The 14,841-nt window shown below is 50.1% G+C and overlaps 1 protein-coding gene across 1 annotated transcript in view; it reads right to left on the bottom strand.

Annotated features, from left to right (window-relative positions):
- Window positions 1-216: 216 nt before the first annotated feature.
- The window catches only part of LOC8040883 (signal-regulatory protein beta-2-like), a gene marked incomplete at its 5' end in the record, with an annotated part of 35,839 nt that continues 21,214 nt past the window's right edge, over window positions 217-14,841 (bottom strand). Inside the window, 2 exons of the mRNA XM_042286228.1 lie at window positions 217-393; window positions 2,904-3,121. Coding sequence (XP_042142162.1) covers window positions 217-393; window positions 2,904-3,121 — 395 coding nt within the window. The remainder of the gene's footprint in view (window positions 394-2,903; window positions 3,122-14,841) is intronic.

Here is a 14,841-nt window from a genome sequence, read left to right as displayed (position 1 = left end):
CACTGTGCTATACGTGAAACTAGTTTTGGGGCGTACTTTATGAGGCAAAAGGCGTAAGAATACACCCTTTTTTAGAGTGTATCTTATGAGTAACTGTACAATATCTTAGTGTGTATGCTTAATTGTGTCATGTGTTTGCGTGAGTGCCTGTGATTGCATGTGTGTCCTGGATTACCTATGCCTTCCAGAATGCTGTACGTCTACGGTATGTTCGTCCTATTTGAGTGGTTTTATAAATGAAAGTTTTGCGTATTTACCTGTCACGTTAAGGATCCCTTCGCCGGTCAGAACCTCAAAGGAAGGAGCGTCAGCGGAGACCTCGCATCGGTATGTTCCCCCGTCGTTCAAAGTCAGATATTCCAGAAGCACCGACGACTGGTCACTTTCCGCAACCTGCGCAGCGAGTCAACGCCGGCTGTCAACACAGGATATGGACGTAGAAGCACAAAATCGACCTTTTTTTTGTGTAACGAGCGCCGCCTGAGTGATTCTCTGCGAACTGCGAATGAGGGCAGCCCAACAAATACGTTGACATTGTGCCGTTGCGTCGGTTTTCATTACTTTTTGTGCTCCATACTGCGGGTGCTCGAAAACTATATTGCTGGAGAAAGACGAAGTATGCGCCAAGATAGGGCCTGAAAAGGTTGGTCATTAGGGAGGGTCCCCTCCGAGAATCGCGACGGCGGGAAGAAAAGGTTTATGGAGGAGGTATACAGATGCGTAGGGTTATATAGGTAAAGGTTCATTGCCAACTTGAAGCATCATTGTCAGGTATTGCTGCAAATATATTATTTCCCGAGTTTCTCAAGAGAAAAAGAAGATACTTCCCTGCTTCATAGAGGTTGACTGGCCACGTGCTTTTAGGGGCAATAGCCGCGTGGGCAGTACCCTAAGAGTGCGTGCATAGGCCTCTTCAATACTACAGGTGAAGGGCAGGTAAAACCTGGAAGCTGGTAAATATGTTCTTTTTTTTTTGTTTGGTCATGAGAGCACAGTGTAGCACCCAATTTATATTTATAGGTAGTAGCAAAAAAGAAAGTATTTACCCTATTAGCTTGCTTTATCCACAAAAACTACAGATTGCTCTTTGATCAGCTGAGAATTAAAGATTTGCATGATGTAAATCGTGCGCCCTTTATTATCTATTAGGTCCAAACAATTTTTATTAAGTAGTTTTTATTCTTAAAGTACAAAACAAACAAGGGGCGGCGGTGTTTCAAAGAAAAAAAAAATGCAGTACTCTCCCTCCCCCCCCCCCTCTCTAAAATAAGAAAAGAAAGAGGCGCATGGACGAAGATGAGCCATTTATACATTCGCGATTCCTTTGTCATGAACCACTGTGCATCATATTCCGATTGAAAGTGCTGCTTGTTGTAAACCCCAGCAAGTGCTAACTTTATTGCTTTTGACAGTATGTCTGTGCCATATATATATATGGCACAGACATTCTGTCAAAAGCAATATATATATATATATATATATAGAGAGAGAAAAAAACGAAGCGCAGGATGACGAAAAGTATATACGGAAGAAAACGCACTTGAGACGGTTGTTGGAGTTTTTAAAACATATTATTGGTAAAGTTGGTCGACGTTTCGGCCTGAGACAGACCTTTTTCAAGGTCTGTCTCAGGCCGAGGAGCTGAACGTCTGTCTCAGGCCGAAACGTCGACCAACTTTACCAATAATATGTTTTAAAAACTCCAACAACCGTCTCAAGTGCGTTTTCTTCCGTATATATATATATATATATATATATATATATATATATATATATATATATATATATATATATATATATATATATATATATATATATATATATATATATATATATATATATATATATATATATATATATAAATTTAGGTGGTGTTTTGAGTCCTCGCTAAATTCCAATAAACTCCGAAAATAACCTCCTAGCCGGATTTTGTCAAAATGAAAGAAATCGGAAAAACCCTGAATTAGAGTTTCCCTTGAATATGCAGAAACCCAAGCTCAACGAGAAGAGATCTTTTAGAGCTGCAGCTTTATGCTCTCTATACACCAACATACTAGTTACAAACAAGCCTGTGCTTGCTCAACCAGAACCGGGTGAGGCGAAGCTTGTGCGCAAGCGCAGTGCCAACAGCAGCGCCACCGCCGTGGTGTGACTTCAGAGAACTGAGTTGGTGTATACCCGGAACACCACCCTCACTGAACTGCCCACGAGGCTGCTCCATTTCTCGGGAATCATACCGCTTATCTTGTTTCTAATCTGACTGGTACAGAGACGTTTTCTAATCATTGGAATCATCGCGCATGCTCCCTGGACTTTTGAGAATTACATGCCCTAGCCGTTTGTTCGTCAACAGGAGCACCGATAAAAAAAAAAACGATTTCTTGAAAGACGTGGTTGTGTTGTCCCAGTTTTTTCTTTGTTTTATTTTTTCTTCATCCATGATTTTTTGTTGTACGGCGAAAATTGGCACCGATAAAACATAAAGCCCCTTTAATTCAAAAATAGAAAAAAAAAAACGAACACAAGGAACACTTTGCATACGTAGGGTTTTTTGTTTTTGGGTCACGCATACGCGTGACTTAAATACTCGAAAAGATGCTTCATAAAAACTTGGAAACGAGACAAGGGACGAAGTTTGAAAGAAAAGAGCAGGTTCACTGACAGTTCAGTGAAGGCCGTGTTCCTCGTCAATACAAAATAAAACTGTACATAATTTTTCTTTTCTTGAAGTTGGGGTTTTCTTGTTCAGGGAGAGCTTTAATTCGAGGTCCTTTTGGTTTTTGCCGATTTAAACCGACTCGAATGTTAATTATGAAACTTTTTCGGTATTTACGGCAAAACAAAAATAATGAGCAGAACTTTATTTACAAGGTATGAAATAAGGCTGTTATAGATGCACGTACGTTTACCGTAATGCCGCTCAGTATAAAATATTTCTTGGGTGGGTTCTCGCTCGGGACGTAGCGGAAGAACTCGCGAGTTCCTTTGTACCACTTGACGGAGTAGAGTGGGGAGTCCCCGAGCCTGAAGCGGCAGCGCAAGCTGGCGCTTCTTCCCGACACGGCGTACGCCGGCACATCCAGACCGAGGAGCTGAACGTCACCCGTACTCGTGGCGTCTCCTGCATGGGAAGTAAGTCGAATGTTACCTGAACACTTTGGTCTTGTTCAATGCGCTACACTTATCGCTGGAAGGTGAAGTTTTAGCATCGTGTATGAACACACTAGTTATAAACAAGACAGCGTTGCCCACATCGTGCGTGAACGCTGTGCGTGCGCCGGAACCAGATTCGCCTGCGGTGAAGCGGTGTGACGTCAGAATCGCTTGTTGGTCTAAGGCAGAAAACGCAAGCACTGTGCGTTAGCGTTACGTGCTTCACACTGCGGATGTGCAACACGCAAGCAACGCAGCCAGGGCTTAAAGGCTTAAAGTCTGGGAGGTTCAAGGGGTCTCAAATTACGCCCCCCCCCCCCCTTCCCCTGATTTTAACAGATGGTCTGAGACCCCCCTCCACAGCCCCAGCATTAGTGAAATCAAAATCATATCTTGAAATAAAATAGCTTGTTCTCAGCGATGTGACATTTGGGGAATAGCAATTTGTGCGTTGCAGGTACAGCGTGGGCAGAGTCAGCAGTGGGGCTTATTTTATGTGCATCTAGTACATCTTGTCAGAACCCCTCCTCCCCCCTACCTTCCTGTAGGGACCCCATCAAGTTATGGAAGACTTTAAGCACTAAACGCAGCGCGCCATGCGGAGGTACGCTCGCTTTTGATTTCTTGCGTGCGAGTTGGGCGGTCCTCTGCGTGTCCTTCTCGTTGTTGTTGTTGAAAAATTTACTGGCCATAACAGGAAAGATTGGGAAGGAAAGGGGGAGTTAAAGAGATAAAGAGTGGGTGCATGCCCTCATTCCAGAGCTCCAATAGCGGCTTGGGCATGCAGCGCGCGGGTCACCAGCAGCTTTTGCACATCGATGACTTCACTCTGCAGCCCCGCTTCCCACTCTTGAGTAGAAGGCTCCACCAGTGGAGCCAGTCCAGGGATCTTCTTACACTTCCAAGTAATGTGATGCACGTCCGCCCAGGGCTCACCACAGAAGGGGCAGGCTCCCGTAGTGTGCCGGTCGGGGTACCACTGGTGCAACCTGGCGGGGGTCACAAGAGTGCCCCATCTGGAGCCTTCTCCAAGTCCATTCTTCTTCCTTTCCAAGCACGGGCTCGGGACTACGCGCCTGTCGGTTTCTTCATTTTGAGTGCCTCGTTAAACGAGAGGTCCGTGTCCACTTGACCACCCGACTGGGACGAGTCCCGGAGAATACAGCCTCGGGCCGCAGCATTTGCTGCCTCATTCCCAGTGTTCCCCGTGTGGCCAGGGGACCAGATCAGATGCACCCCCTGCACTTCCGTCTTACTAAGTATTCTATCAGCGACTGCGCACACCATCCCGCGAGCGAAATTTCCACATGCTTTCTGGGAGTCAGAGATGACAGTCGCCCTGGGGTTGCAAACGACCGCCAACGCAATCGCCGCTTCCTCAGCCTAGCCAGCCAACTCTAATCTGACCGAAGCTAATCTTAACACCCGACCCTGGGCGTTAGCCACTGCGATTGTGGCGACTCCATTTACTGGGCCGCCACAGTCAACATATAGCGTTCCCTCTTTGTGATCCCATGTCTTAGACAGGGCCTCAGATCTGGCCTTTCTTCTGCCGTCGTCTTTTCCTGGTTGCATATTCCTCGGGATACGACTCACCACTATTTTCTTCCGTATTTCTGCTGACAGCTCATGGTCGGGGACAGTACCCGTATGCGTTCCTACCGGAACCGCCATCCCGAGTTAGTCCATCAGCCACGCCCCGTTCTTCGTGGACGCCAACCTCTTTATCTGAGCCACGAGATGTGCTTCGTGAAGCTCATTTATTGTGTTGTGGACCCCTAACTTTAGTAATTTGTCGGTCGCTGTCCTCTCGGTAAGGCGCACTTTTGTATGCTCCTCTTATCAAAATATCAATTTTTTTTGCCGTTCCGCTTTACTCAAGACCAAGTACGGTGTGGCGTAAGTGAGTCTGAAGATAATAAAGGCCTGAACGAGTTGCATTGCTTCTTTCTCTTTTATGCCCCTCCTACGATTTGTTATCCTTCGAAGCATGCCACAGACCTGGGTGGTCATGGTGTCAAGTTTATCGATAGTTCACTTGTTGCCCCTGCCCTGTCGAATGAGCTGGCCGAGGATACAAATCTCCGTGGGTTTAGAGACCCGTTTCCCCTCACCCAAACCTCAATTTGTTCCGACACACGTTCATAAGGGTTCCTCAAGACAAGTAATTCGGACTTCTCCGGTGCACACTTTAGACCGCACCCCTCAGCGTAGTCTTCTACAATTTTGGCAGCCGCCTGTTGTCTTTCTTTAATCTGCGCGTCGTTCCCCTCCCGACACCACAGGGTGATGTCGTCGGCGTAGATGGCGTGTTCCACACCGGGAACCGCCCCCAGCGCCTCCGGCAAACCCCGGAGAACCAGATTGAAAAGAAGCGGAGATAGAACAGCCCCTTGAGGCGTCCCCTTTGAGCCGAGCTCGAAGCTGTTGGATTTCATGCTCCCTAAGGTTAGAGTAGCCTTCCTGTCCGTTAAAAAACTCCGTACGTATTCGAACGTTTTCTGTCCGCAGTGTATCTCGTTGAGGCCTCTGAGTACGCTGGCATGCGAAACGTTATCAAAAGCCACCTTTAAATCAAGAGCGAGAATACACCGTATTTGTCCCCTGGAGGGGCTCTCCAAAAGATCTTTGTATATCCACAGGAGGATGTCCTGTGTTGAGGTACGAGGTCCCAACCCAAATTGAGTATGGGGCATGATATTTTCCTTCTCCAAGTACCTCATGAGCCTAGTGTTTAGTACCCTCTCAAAAGCTTTACCCACGCATGAGGTAAGTGAGATGGGTCTAAGATTTTCTAGATTTAAGTTCTTTTTGGGCTTGGGCATAAAGCGAATGTCGGCGGTTTTCCAGCAAGCTGGCGTCACCCCTCTAGCTTAGTAGTGCTCGTTAAAATGATTAGCTAGCTTCCCGAGTTAGCCTTCTTCCAAGTTATAAAGGAGTTTTGCCGTGATGGTGTCGGGCCCCTGCGCAATGCCCTTTTTCATGGCCCCGAGCTCGTACTCAAATTCTGCCACCAATACCGGCCTATCCAGTTCGGAGTTTTCGCGTCCTAGATACTCTAGAGTTTCCTCCGCGCGTTCAAGACACAAATATCTCCGCGCGAGTTGGTTCATGATTTGCTCTGTATCGTTGGGTAACTCGTAGATGAGTTCAGCTATTGGACTGTCCGTAACCGACTTAGTCTTAGTTGGATCTATGAGTGCCCTAAGGAGACGCCACGACCATGCCGTATCGAGGCTACCGCGTATGGAGTCACAAATCCCATACCAGTTGTTCCTAGCGAGGTCGACCGCATGGTCCTCCGCGACCTTAGTTAGAGAGAGAGAGAGAATGCACTTTAATATTGAGCACAAATTAAGTGTTCAAAACATCCATGACTTGTAACACCAAGGCCATTTGGTCATCCGGTTCGTCTGACGCCAGCCAAGCACTCCAGGAAAGGGGAGGGGGGTTAGGGAGGAACGGTGTGGATAGTGCAATAGGGCACTGTAGGAGGCAATGTTCCAGGTTGGCGTATGGGGAGGGGCAGTTAGGGCATGAAGGATCAGAACGACGTCGAAGAAGAAAAAGCCTAGCGGGAGTAAGAACGGTGTTCGTTTAGATTTTTCGGAGGACGTGACTTTGTTCCACATTGAGGTTCGGGTGGGGTCGAGGTAGTCGCTGTTGAGAGTTACGGAGCTGCTTGTAGTAGAAATTGATTGAGCGTTTGTAGATTAAGGCATCGTCACTGGTCGGGGGGCTAGGCCACGGGATCACAGGCGCTCGGATTTGCATTTCGCGAGCGAGTTGATGAACCAACTCATTACCTGTGATCCCGCTGTGACCAGGGACCCACCGAACGGTGACAGAGGATGGGTTTAGTGCGCGTAGAGCTTCATCGAGGACCGATCTGAGATCTGGTGGGATTTTGCGTTGCTGCAGAGCGCGTATGGCTGCCTGGGAGTCCGTATAGGTCGTATAAGCTGATGTAAGAGGTATTTGGGAGAAGGTTTGGATAGCATGTATAATGGGAACTATTTCTAGTGTGATGATATTTGAGGGTTGCTATATGGACCGCAGGTGTGAACTGTGGCGGTTGGGGATTGTGGTGTATAGATTGCATATGCCCCAGCTCCCGTATCTCCTGTGTTGGAGATGGATGCATCAGAATATGCTATGGTGTGTGTCTGAAAGGGGGGATTGTGATGGATAGCTTGCGCCCTCCTGCGACCGTCGTTGAGGCCCGGAGACATGCGGCGAGGCACAGGGGCGAAGCGCAGATTTAACGGTAGGGCTGGGGTAGGTATATGTAAGGGAAGGTCTATGGGGGAAAGTCCTGCCTGCTCCAGGATCCATCTACCCTGCGGTGTTCCTGAGAGGCGGGCTATCTGCCGATCTCGATGCTGGTGCAAAAGAGAGGTGAGGGGGAGAAAGAGGCCTGTTTGGTATAGTTTTTGGTTGGAGGTGGAGATGGGAAGGTTTAAAGAGGCCTTGTATAGTGTGTTTAATGCTGCTGAGAGTTTGTTGATTTGTTGTTGTGTGAGTGTGACATATGGTATAGAATAGAGAATTTTACTAAGGGCTAACGCATGAACTAGGTGACTCGCCTGCTTCTCGTGGAGACCCGCGTGCTTTTTGACCACTCTGCGTACCAGGGAGGTAACCGAGTGGCATGTGTTTACGACTGAAACGACGTTGGCTTGATGTGATCTTTCCCGTAAATGCATGCCCAGAATTTTACATGTAGAGACTTTCGGGGTGGGGTGCTGACCGATGTGTAAGGATATGTGCTGGTTAACAGATCGCTGATATTGAGTATGTGATAGAAGAAGCAATTCCGATTTTTCTGGGGCAGGTTCAAGGCCTGCTTGTTCAAGATATTCAGCTATAATGTCCAGTCCCTGCTGCAGAGTCGATTCCACTTCCCCTTGTGACCCGTGAGTGCACCAGAGGGTGAGGTCGTCCGCGTAGAAGATGTGTGAGAGTTGGGGGACTTGTTGGAAGCGATAGGCGAGCTGGGCCATGCCGAGATTAAATAGAGTAGGAGACAGCACCGCCCCTTGTGGGGTGCCGCGTGTGAGCGTGATCGGTGGGGACGTCTCAGCCTCAATACGAAAACTGGCTGTGCGATCTTTAAGGAAGTTCCGGATGTAAGTGTAAAGCCTGTGTCCGCAGCCTGTTTCTCGCACTGAGGCGAGTATGTGATCGTGGCCGATGCAATCGAATGCTTTACGAACGTCTACAGTGACAAGGGCGTGGACTTGAGCAGATGGTGGGGAAAGAAAAGTGTGTTGAAGAAGGAGAAAGAGGTCTTGTGTGGATACGTGAGAACGGAAGCCAATTTGTGTGTGGGGGAAGAACGAGATGGTTTCCAGATGGTCCCGGAAACGGTCCAGCACCATCCTTTCTATCGTCTTGCCCACACAGGAGGTAAGCGAAATGGGACGAACGTTGGTGAAAGAGGGGGGTTTCCTTGTTTCGGTATCATGGTGATGATAGAGGATTTCCACTCTTGTGGTAAGGTACACTCCGACGAGTGTGTATTTATATGAGCCAGGAGCTGCTCTTTGTCTTCCTCTGGGAGATTGCGGAGTAGCGTGTACGTAATGGCATCTTCTCCGGGTGCAGATTTTTTAAAGTTTTGTGTGAAAGCCCAGTCCAGCTCTGCTAAGGTGAAGCAGCGGTCTAATTCTGAATTCTCCGGGTCTGTATAGGATGGGTAGTTCGACGAAAGTGGTGCTGGAATGTACAAATCCTCTAGTGTCTGAGTCAGCTGCCTTGAGCCCTGAAGGGTGAGATATTTAGCCAAGGTAGGTATGGGGGGAGGGTGGGGTCCTAGCAGGGATCGGAGTAGATTCCATGAAGATTTTTGGTGGAGAAAACCGTTGATTTCATTACATATCTTGTTCCAGTTTGAGATATCTAGGACGTCGCAGTGCGTAATAATTTCCTTGTTGACATCGTCTAATCGTTCTCGAAGTTGGTGATTAAGAGGCTGTTGATTTATATGTCTGAGGATTCGCTTCCGTCATTTCCAGAGGCGCGTCAGGTAAGGATCGGGCTGTGGTGATGGAGCTGTTGTTTTTTCTGGCTTGGTTGCCTGTGTCTGAGCTTGCTTTATCGCGTGTATCCAGGTCTCATACGACTCTGACTGGCGCTTAGTAAAGGCCAAGATGCTGCGGAAGGTGTTCCAGTTGGTGTGTTTGATGGAGACTTTACGAGGACGTGAGAAAATGTTAAGTGTTATGGAGAGGATGAAATGATCGCTCAAGAGTCTTTCCTGGGTGTGGGTCCAAGTGCTTTCAATTCGGCCCTGGAACAGTGTAAGGTCCGGAGAAGTGGATTGCTGCCTACCAGTGCCCTCTCTTGTCGGGACGTTGGGGTTGTTCAAAAGAGTGAAATGGTGTTGTGAAATGTAAGAATGTAAAATTCTTCCTGGGCGGAGAGTAGACCGATAGCCCCAGATGACATTCGGTGCGTTGAAATCTCCACCCAGGAGGACCTCGTATGTGGATGTTAACTCCGCAGTAAAGTCGAAGAGGGCCTTGAATAGACGATGCTCTTTAGGGGGGTTATAAAAGTTGACAAAGCAGATCGGTTTGTGTTGGGGGGAGGGGTAATAAGCGCATGCCACTAGATTATGTGCTAGAGACGAGGGGACGTCCAGCGGTTCGTACTGGAGATCTCGCCGAATGTACGTGGACACTAGGGGGGACCCGTTAGGGTCGGCATGTACTACTCGGTAGCCTGGAATATTTGCCGGGTGTCGCGTTTCCTGGAGAAGTAAGATTTGGGGTTGTATATCGAGGGTGAGAAGCCATTGATGAAGGGGAGTGCGATTGGTTTTGATGCTCCGGCAGTTCCATTGTATGACCAGAAATGAAATAGCTTTGGCCATTACCTTGTGGTTGGGGCGGGGTGTGGGGGGGTGGTTGCGAGGGAGGGGCGCTTTGTTCTGTGGGTGTGGGGGGTCGGGGTCTTTTAAGAGATTGGGACACGGCTTCCATAGGCGTGGGTGATGTAAGTGCAACAATTGTCTTTTCTAAAGAAGTTACCACATTCGTAAGTTCATTTATCCGCGAAACTAGGGGGTCAACTACGCTTAAGATGTTGGACATCATGTTTTCTAGGCTCATCATGCGGTCGGTGAGTTGAGCGATCTGTTGTTCACATGGGGCCAAGCGTTCCTGGATCAAATTAAATCGCTCGTTCATATGTTGGTGATATTGTGGAGACGTGGAGATGGGAGTGGAAGGGGTAACGGGCGGTTGAGAGGCGGGACGGAGAGTGGTGGGGAGTTCGGGAGTACCTGGTGGCGTCGACGATGGACCTATCCTCGAAGGGCTAGCTGGCGTTAACTCTGGCTCTAGCGACGATGACGGAGCCTCATTTGTAGGGTTCGTGGTATGGATTCTAGTCCCCGGAGTGGGTTCCATGAGTGTCGTGGCTCGAGGAGTTAGAACGGCCGGTCGGAGAAGCGGCCGTTGGATCGTGGGCTGACTTGTTTGATGTGTCGGCGAACCAGGTGGTGGAGATTGGCGTCCCCATTCCGCCGTTCGGGGAAGGAATGATGTTGACTCGGGAGTCGACGCTTGTTGTTGTATGGTTTGCTGGGGCTGCCGGTAGTGTTGCAGAGGTGAGGGCGCATGTTGGTTCATGTCCGTTGGCGTGGGTTGTGCTGTGCGCGTAGCTGCCGCTCGCTGCCTATGATAATCTCGCTGGTGGGACGATGTTGGTCATGGCGTAACCCGCGGCAAGGTGTTGCGGAGATGGAGTCGCTGGTCATATGCTGCTTTGATGCTTGCTTTGTCTTTCTGTTGCTGTACTTGACATGCTGGATCAAAAGAGGGGTGCTCACCGCCACAATGATAGCACCAAGGGGTGCATGGATGGGGGGCCTGCTGTTGTTGTAGAGGGGTGGCACACGTGGGGCATCGCCAGAAAGTCGGCGCTTCAGAACAATTGATTGCGCGGTGTCCGTAGGCTCTGCAGCGTTCGCATTTTGCTGCTTTTGGTTGATGAGGGCGGCACCTGTACTCGACTCGTTCGAAGAGGACAGTGTAGGGGACACTGGTGCCTTCGAAGATTATGAGGACGGACTCGCTGGCCCCCATCATTCTAGCGGTAATGATGGTGGCTTGATAGCTTTCCAATGATGTCATCAATTCCTCGGTGGAGAGGCCAGCTTTGACACCATGTATAACGCCCTTGCACGAGTTGAACGGTGCAGCAAAATAGGGCGTGACATGGTGAAGCATGTTGTTGATTCTGATGTCGCAGACTTGGGCTAGTCTTTGTGCCGTGCTTTCATAGGCGCTTTTGAGGAGAATGACTCTTTGCAGCAAGCGAATGTGTATGGTGAGATCCTGGCGTGCTCGGGAGGGAAGTGCTGCAGCTGAAGTGAAGGCAGATAAGAGATCATACGGTTTGATGTGTTCAAAGCAAAGGGTGTGAGGAACTCGCACCACGACGGTGTAAAGTTCATGTTGTGGACGTGGCTCAAGGCGCTGTTTTCGATGTTTTCCAGGCGTTATCCATCCTTGATTCGTATCTTGTTGGAGATATTCCATGGAGGGATCCGACAGCGAGTCGACCTCAGTGTTCTCTGCGTCTGGGTATTGGTTGGGGAGTGGTGGGATAGGGGGTGGCTGTGTTGGTGCCGCCGACGTGGCGTCCGTCATTGAAGATAGCCACGCTGGGTGGGGTGCAGGCTTGCCGTACGAGATTTAACGGAGCCACCGTCGTCGCGAAGATGAAAACGTTCGCTGATTCCAAAAAATTGACTCACAGATCGGGAGCAGAAGATTTGTTGTTCCTAAGGCGAGGCACGTCGTCGTCTTTTCCCCTTAGTTAGTTCTTGGATCTTAGGACGAATCTTCTTGTTGGGTCGCTGACGTTTCCACCTCTTGGTCAGACCACGCCGGGCCTCCCAAAGGTGGAGGAGTCTTGCATCCACAGCCAGGGTCTTCTCCGAAAGCTCAACCTCCGTGACAAAAGGGCGCAGGCTGGTGGTCACGTCCGCAGCCCACTCCTCAATGCACGCCAGATGCACTTTCGTCTTTTCTCTTTTCTTCCTCCATTTGTCCCAGTCCGTGATCTTTGCGGTTCCAGTTTTTCTCTTGTATCCTGCCTACCTTAGTGTCGTTTCAAGGATACAGTGGTCGCTTCCAAATTGTTCTGCCAGGTTCTTCCAGTCCGCGTTCCCCACGTTCTTCACCAGCGTGAGGTCCGGGCACGTATCTCTGCACGTGCTAGTCCCCGTCCTGGTAGGCTGGTCAGGTTCCGTGAGGAGCGTGAGGCGTTCCTGGTTGATTCCTTCGAAAAGTTTGCGTCCTTTCGGCGTGACGTATTTGTAACCCCATCCCGGGTGCGGGGCATTAAGGTCCCCCGCGATGACGAGAGGTTCCTTGCCGGCCGCCCTCACCGCGTTTCCCAGGAGAGTTCTGTAGTCAACCTTGTGAAGCCTGGGGTACCCGTACAGATGCACTATGTGGATACCCCGGTCCCCCATCTTCACCGGGACGATCACCACGTACCCACACTCCACTCCGCCCCCGTCCAGGTCCCTCTCCGTGGCCGCGAAGGTCCTGTGGACGAGGGTCGTGAAGTATTGGGTTCCGCCGACCGTCCGGTAGTCCTTAATCTTTACGGGCTTCTTTCCAGGTTCCTGCAGAAGTATTACCGCAGGGGATCGGTTTCAAGCGAGAGCCGAAGGCTGAGACTGGCCTGCTTCCGACCTATCCCCCTGCAGTTCCATTGCCATATTTTCAGATATGATTGTTTCAGACGATGAATGGTTATTCGTGTCTTCTATTGATTCCACTTCACGGCGTGCATCAGACAGCGATCTTCTCTTCTCCCCTAGCTCCTGGAGCAGGAAACTTCTTTTTTGTTCCAAGAATGTCGATTTTTTCCCACTTGTCCCAAGTTGCTTGAGCATGGACTCCCGGTTTCGCTCCAACGCTACCACTTTGTTGGAAAGCTGCGTGATTTTTTCCATTAAAAGCTGCGTGGCAGACTGCACCGCCTGTTTCATTGCAGCCTCCATGATTTCTCGAAATTGGTCCCTTGTGACCCCGGGGGCCCCAGAGCAAATGCTCTTCATTTCCACATCTTCCACTCCTTTACTCGGGGCATCCTGCCTGAAGACTTGTGTATGCTGGCTACTCCCGCTTGACCTCGGTCCTTCGACAGCCAGCGCACCTGTTGTTCTCCGTTGCGGTGCCTCGAGCGGCTCCGTCCGGTTCTCTCAATTTGTCTCTTCTCCTTGAAAAACTTCTCAGGACAGTGACTGTCGTATGTTTTGTGCGCCCCTCCGCACTTCGGGACACATGGGTGTCCCTCCATCGCTTGCGCGGCCCCGCACATCGCACACGCGTAACCCGTCGGTTTGCTGCGCACATCCGTCCGATTGCCGGCCTCTCCGCAGTTAAGGCAGGCTGCCTTTGTCTTCTTGTATAAAAAGCAGGGCGTTTCCAGCCAGTTGAACGTGACCGTGAACGGAACTTTGGTCCCGGCGAAAGTGATGAGCGCGGATTTGGACTTTCCGAGCCTCCTAGCGTCGAGTATTTCGTGTCCTGGGGCCCTGGTTTTCTCTCTGATCTGTGCATTGGACAGCTCCGGCCGGACCTATTGAATGACGCCACGGCATGCCTCATCCCTCGGAAAGACGTGGTAGGCCTCAACGTCGAGTTGTCCGGACGGGAATATCAAACTTCTAAGCTTCGCCAACGCTTCGGCTTCGTCCCATATGTCCGTGTAGATCATAATGGTGTTTTGCTCTTCTAGCAACCGGACGATTGAATTCTCCGCAGGACCCCTCGGGAGCGAGTTCTGCACCGCTTCGCCGATCTGGTCCCGGCAGCTTTTCAAGTCGACCGCCGTCTTCCGTGGCTTCACAATGATCTTGTGCTTGAATTCTTTGAGGCTGGGAAGCCGAAATGGTTTCTTCGTCTTTTTCTTCTTGACCTCTTTTGCTCCACCGGTAGGTCCTCGGTCTTCCTTTCGCTGGTCATGGACTTCTTTCTTCTGGGTCTTCTTTCTATGCAGAACTTGTATCCAGCTATTGCCGGGTAGCGTGCCTACTTGCTCCTCCGAGGCGCTTTTCTGAATTCCATCCGTATAAAGGGGCCGCGCCGCTGGATTTATGAAGTCAAAAGCCACCTTGTCCGGGTCGTATCCGGTCCTGGGGCTGAGCACGAGAGCTTCCGTCGATATTACTTCCATTTTGCGTTTTCCACCGCCGCCGCGGCGGTTCCACGTGGTGACCAGTAGGGCGGCCGCACCGAGCGAACTCGGCTCATCGCCCTAGTCGAGCAAGGCCCAATGATGCTTAGCGAGGTTCCTCGTGGGTTCAAAACAAAATGCCTCTAAAATCAAAATTCCGCTCACCAGCTTGAGAAAGGTATACACGTGAACTGGGTCACTAACGCTGTCTATCCAAGACTTCTTCTCGAACGGAAATCAAGGATTTCAGCACGAAACATCGGTTTTTCGGGGAGCCTTAAGCGCGAAACACATGTACGACGAAACCGTCCGATCCGACGTGCGGACTGCCGGAATGACCTTGAGGGGAGAGGGTTTTCGTAGCATCGGAGAGCGTTGAAAACCCTCGCCTCCGACCGCCGTATTGCGCGGTCGGACGTCGGATCGGACGGTTTCGTCGTACATATGTTTCGTGCTTTAATGAGCATGCGCCCGCTCGCTGCA

This window comes from Ixodes scapularis, unplaced genomic scaffold (genome assembly GCF_016920785.2).
Source record: "Ixodes scapularis isolate PalLabHiFi unplaced genomic scaffold, ASM1692078v2 PGA_scaffold7__128_contigs__length_106722199, whole genome shotgun sequence".
Lineage (NCBI taxonomy): Eukaryota > Metazoa > Arthropoda > Arachnida > Ixodida > Ixodidae > Ixodes > Ixodes scapularis.
Note: the sequence above shows the minus strand (reverse complement) of the source record. Positions and strands in the feature narration are given on the sequence as shown.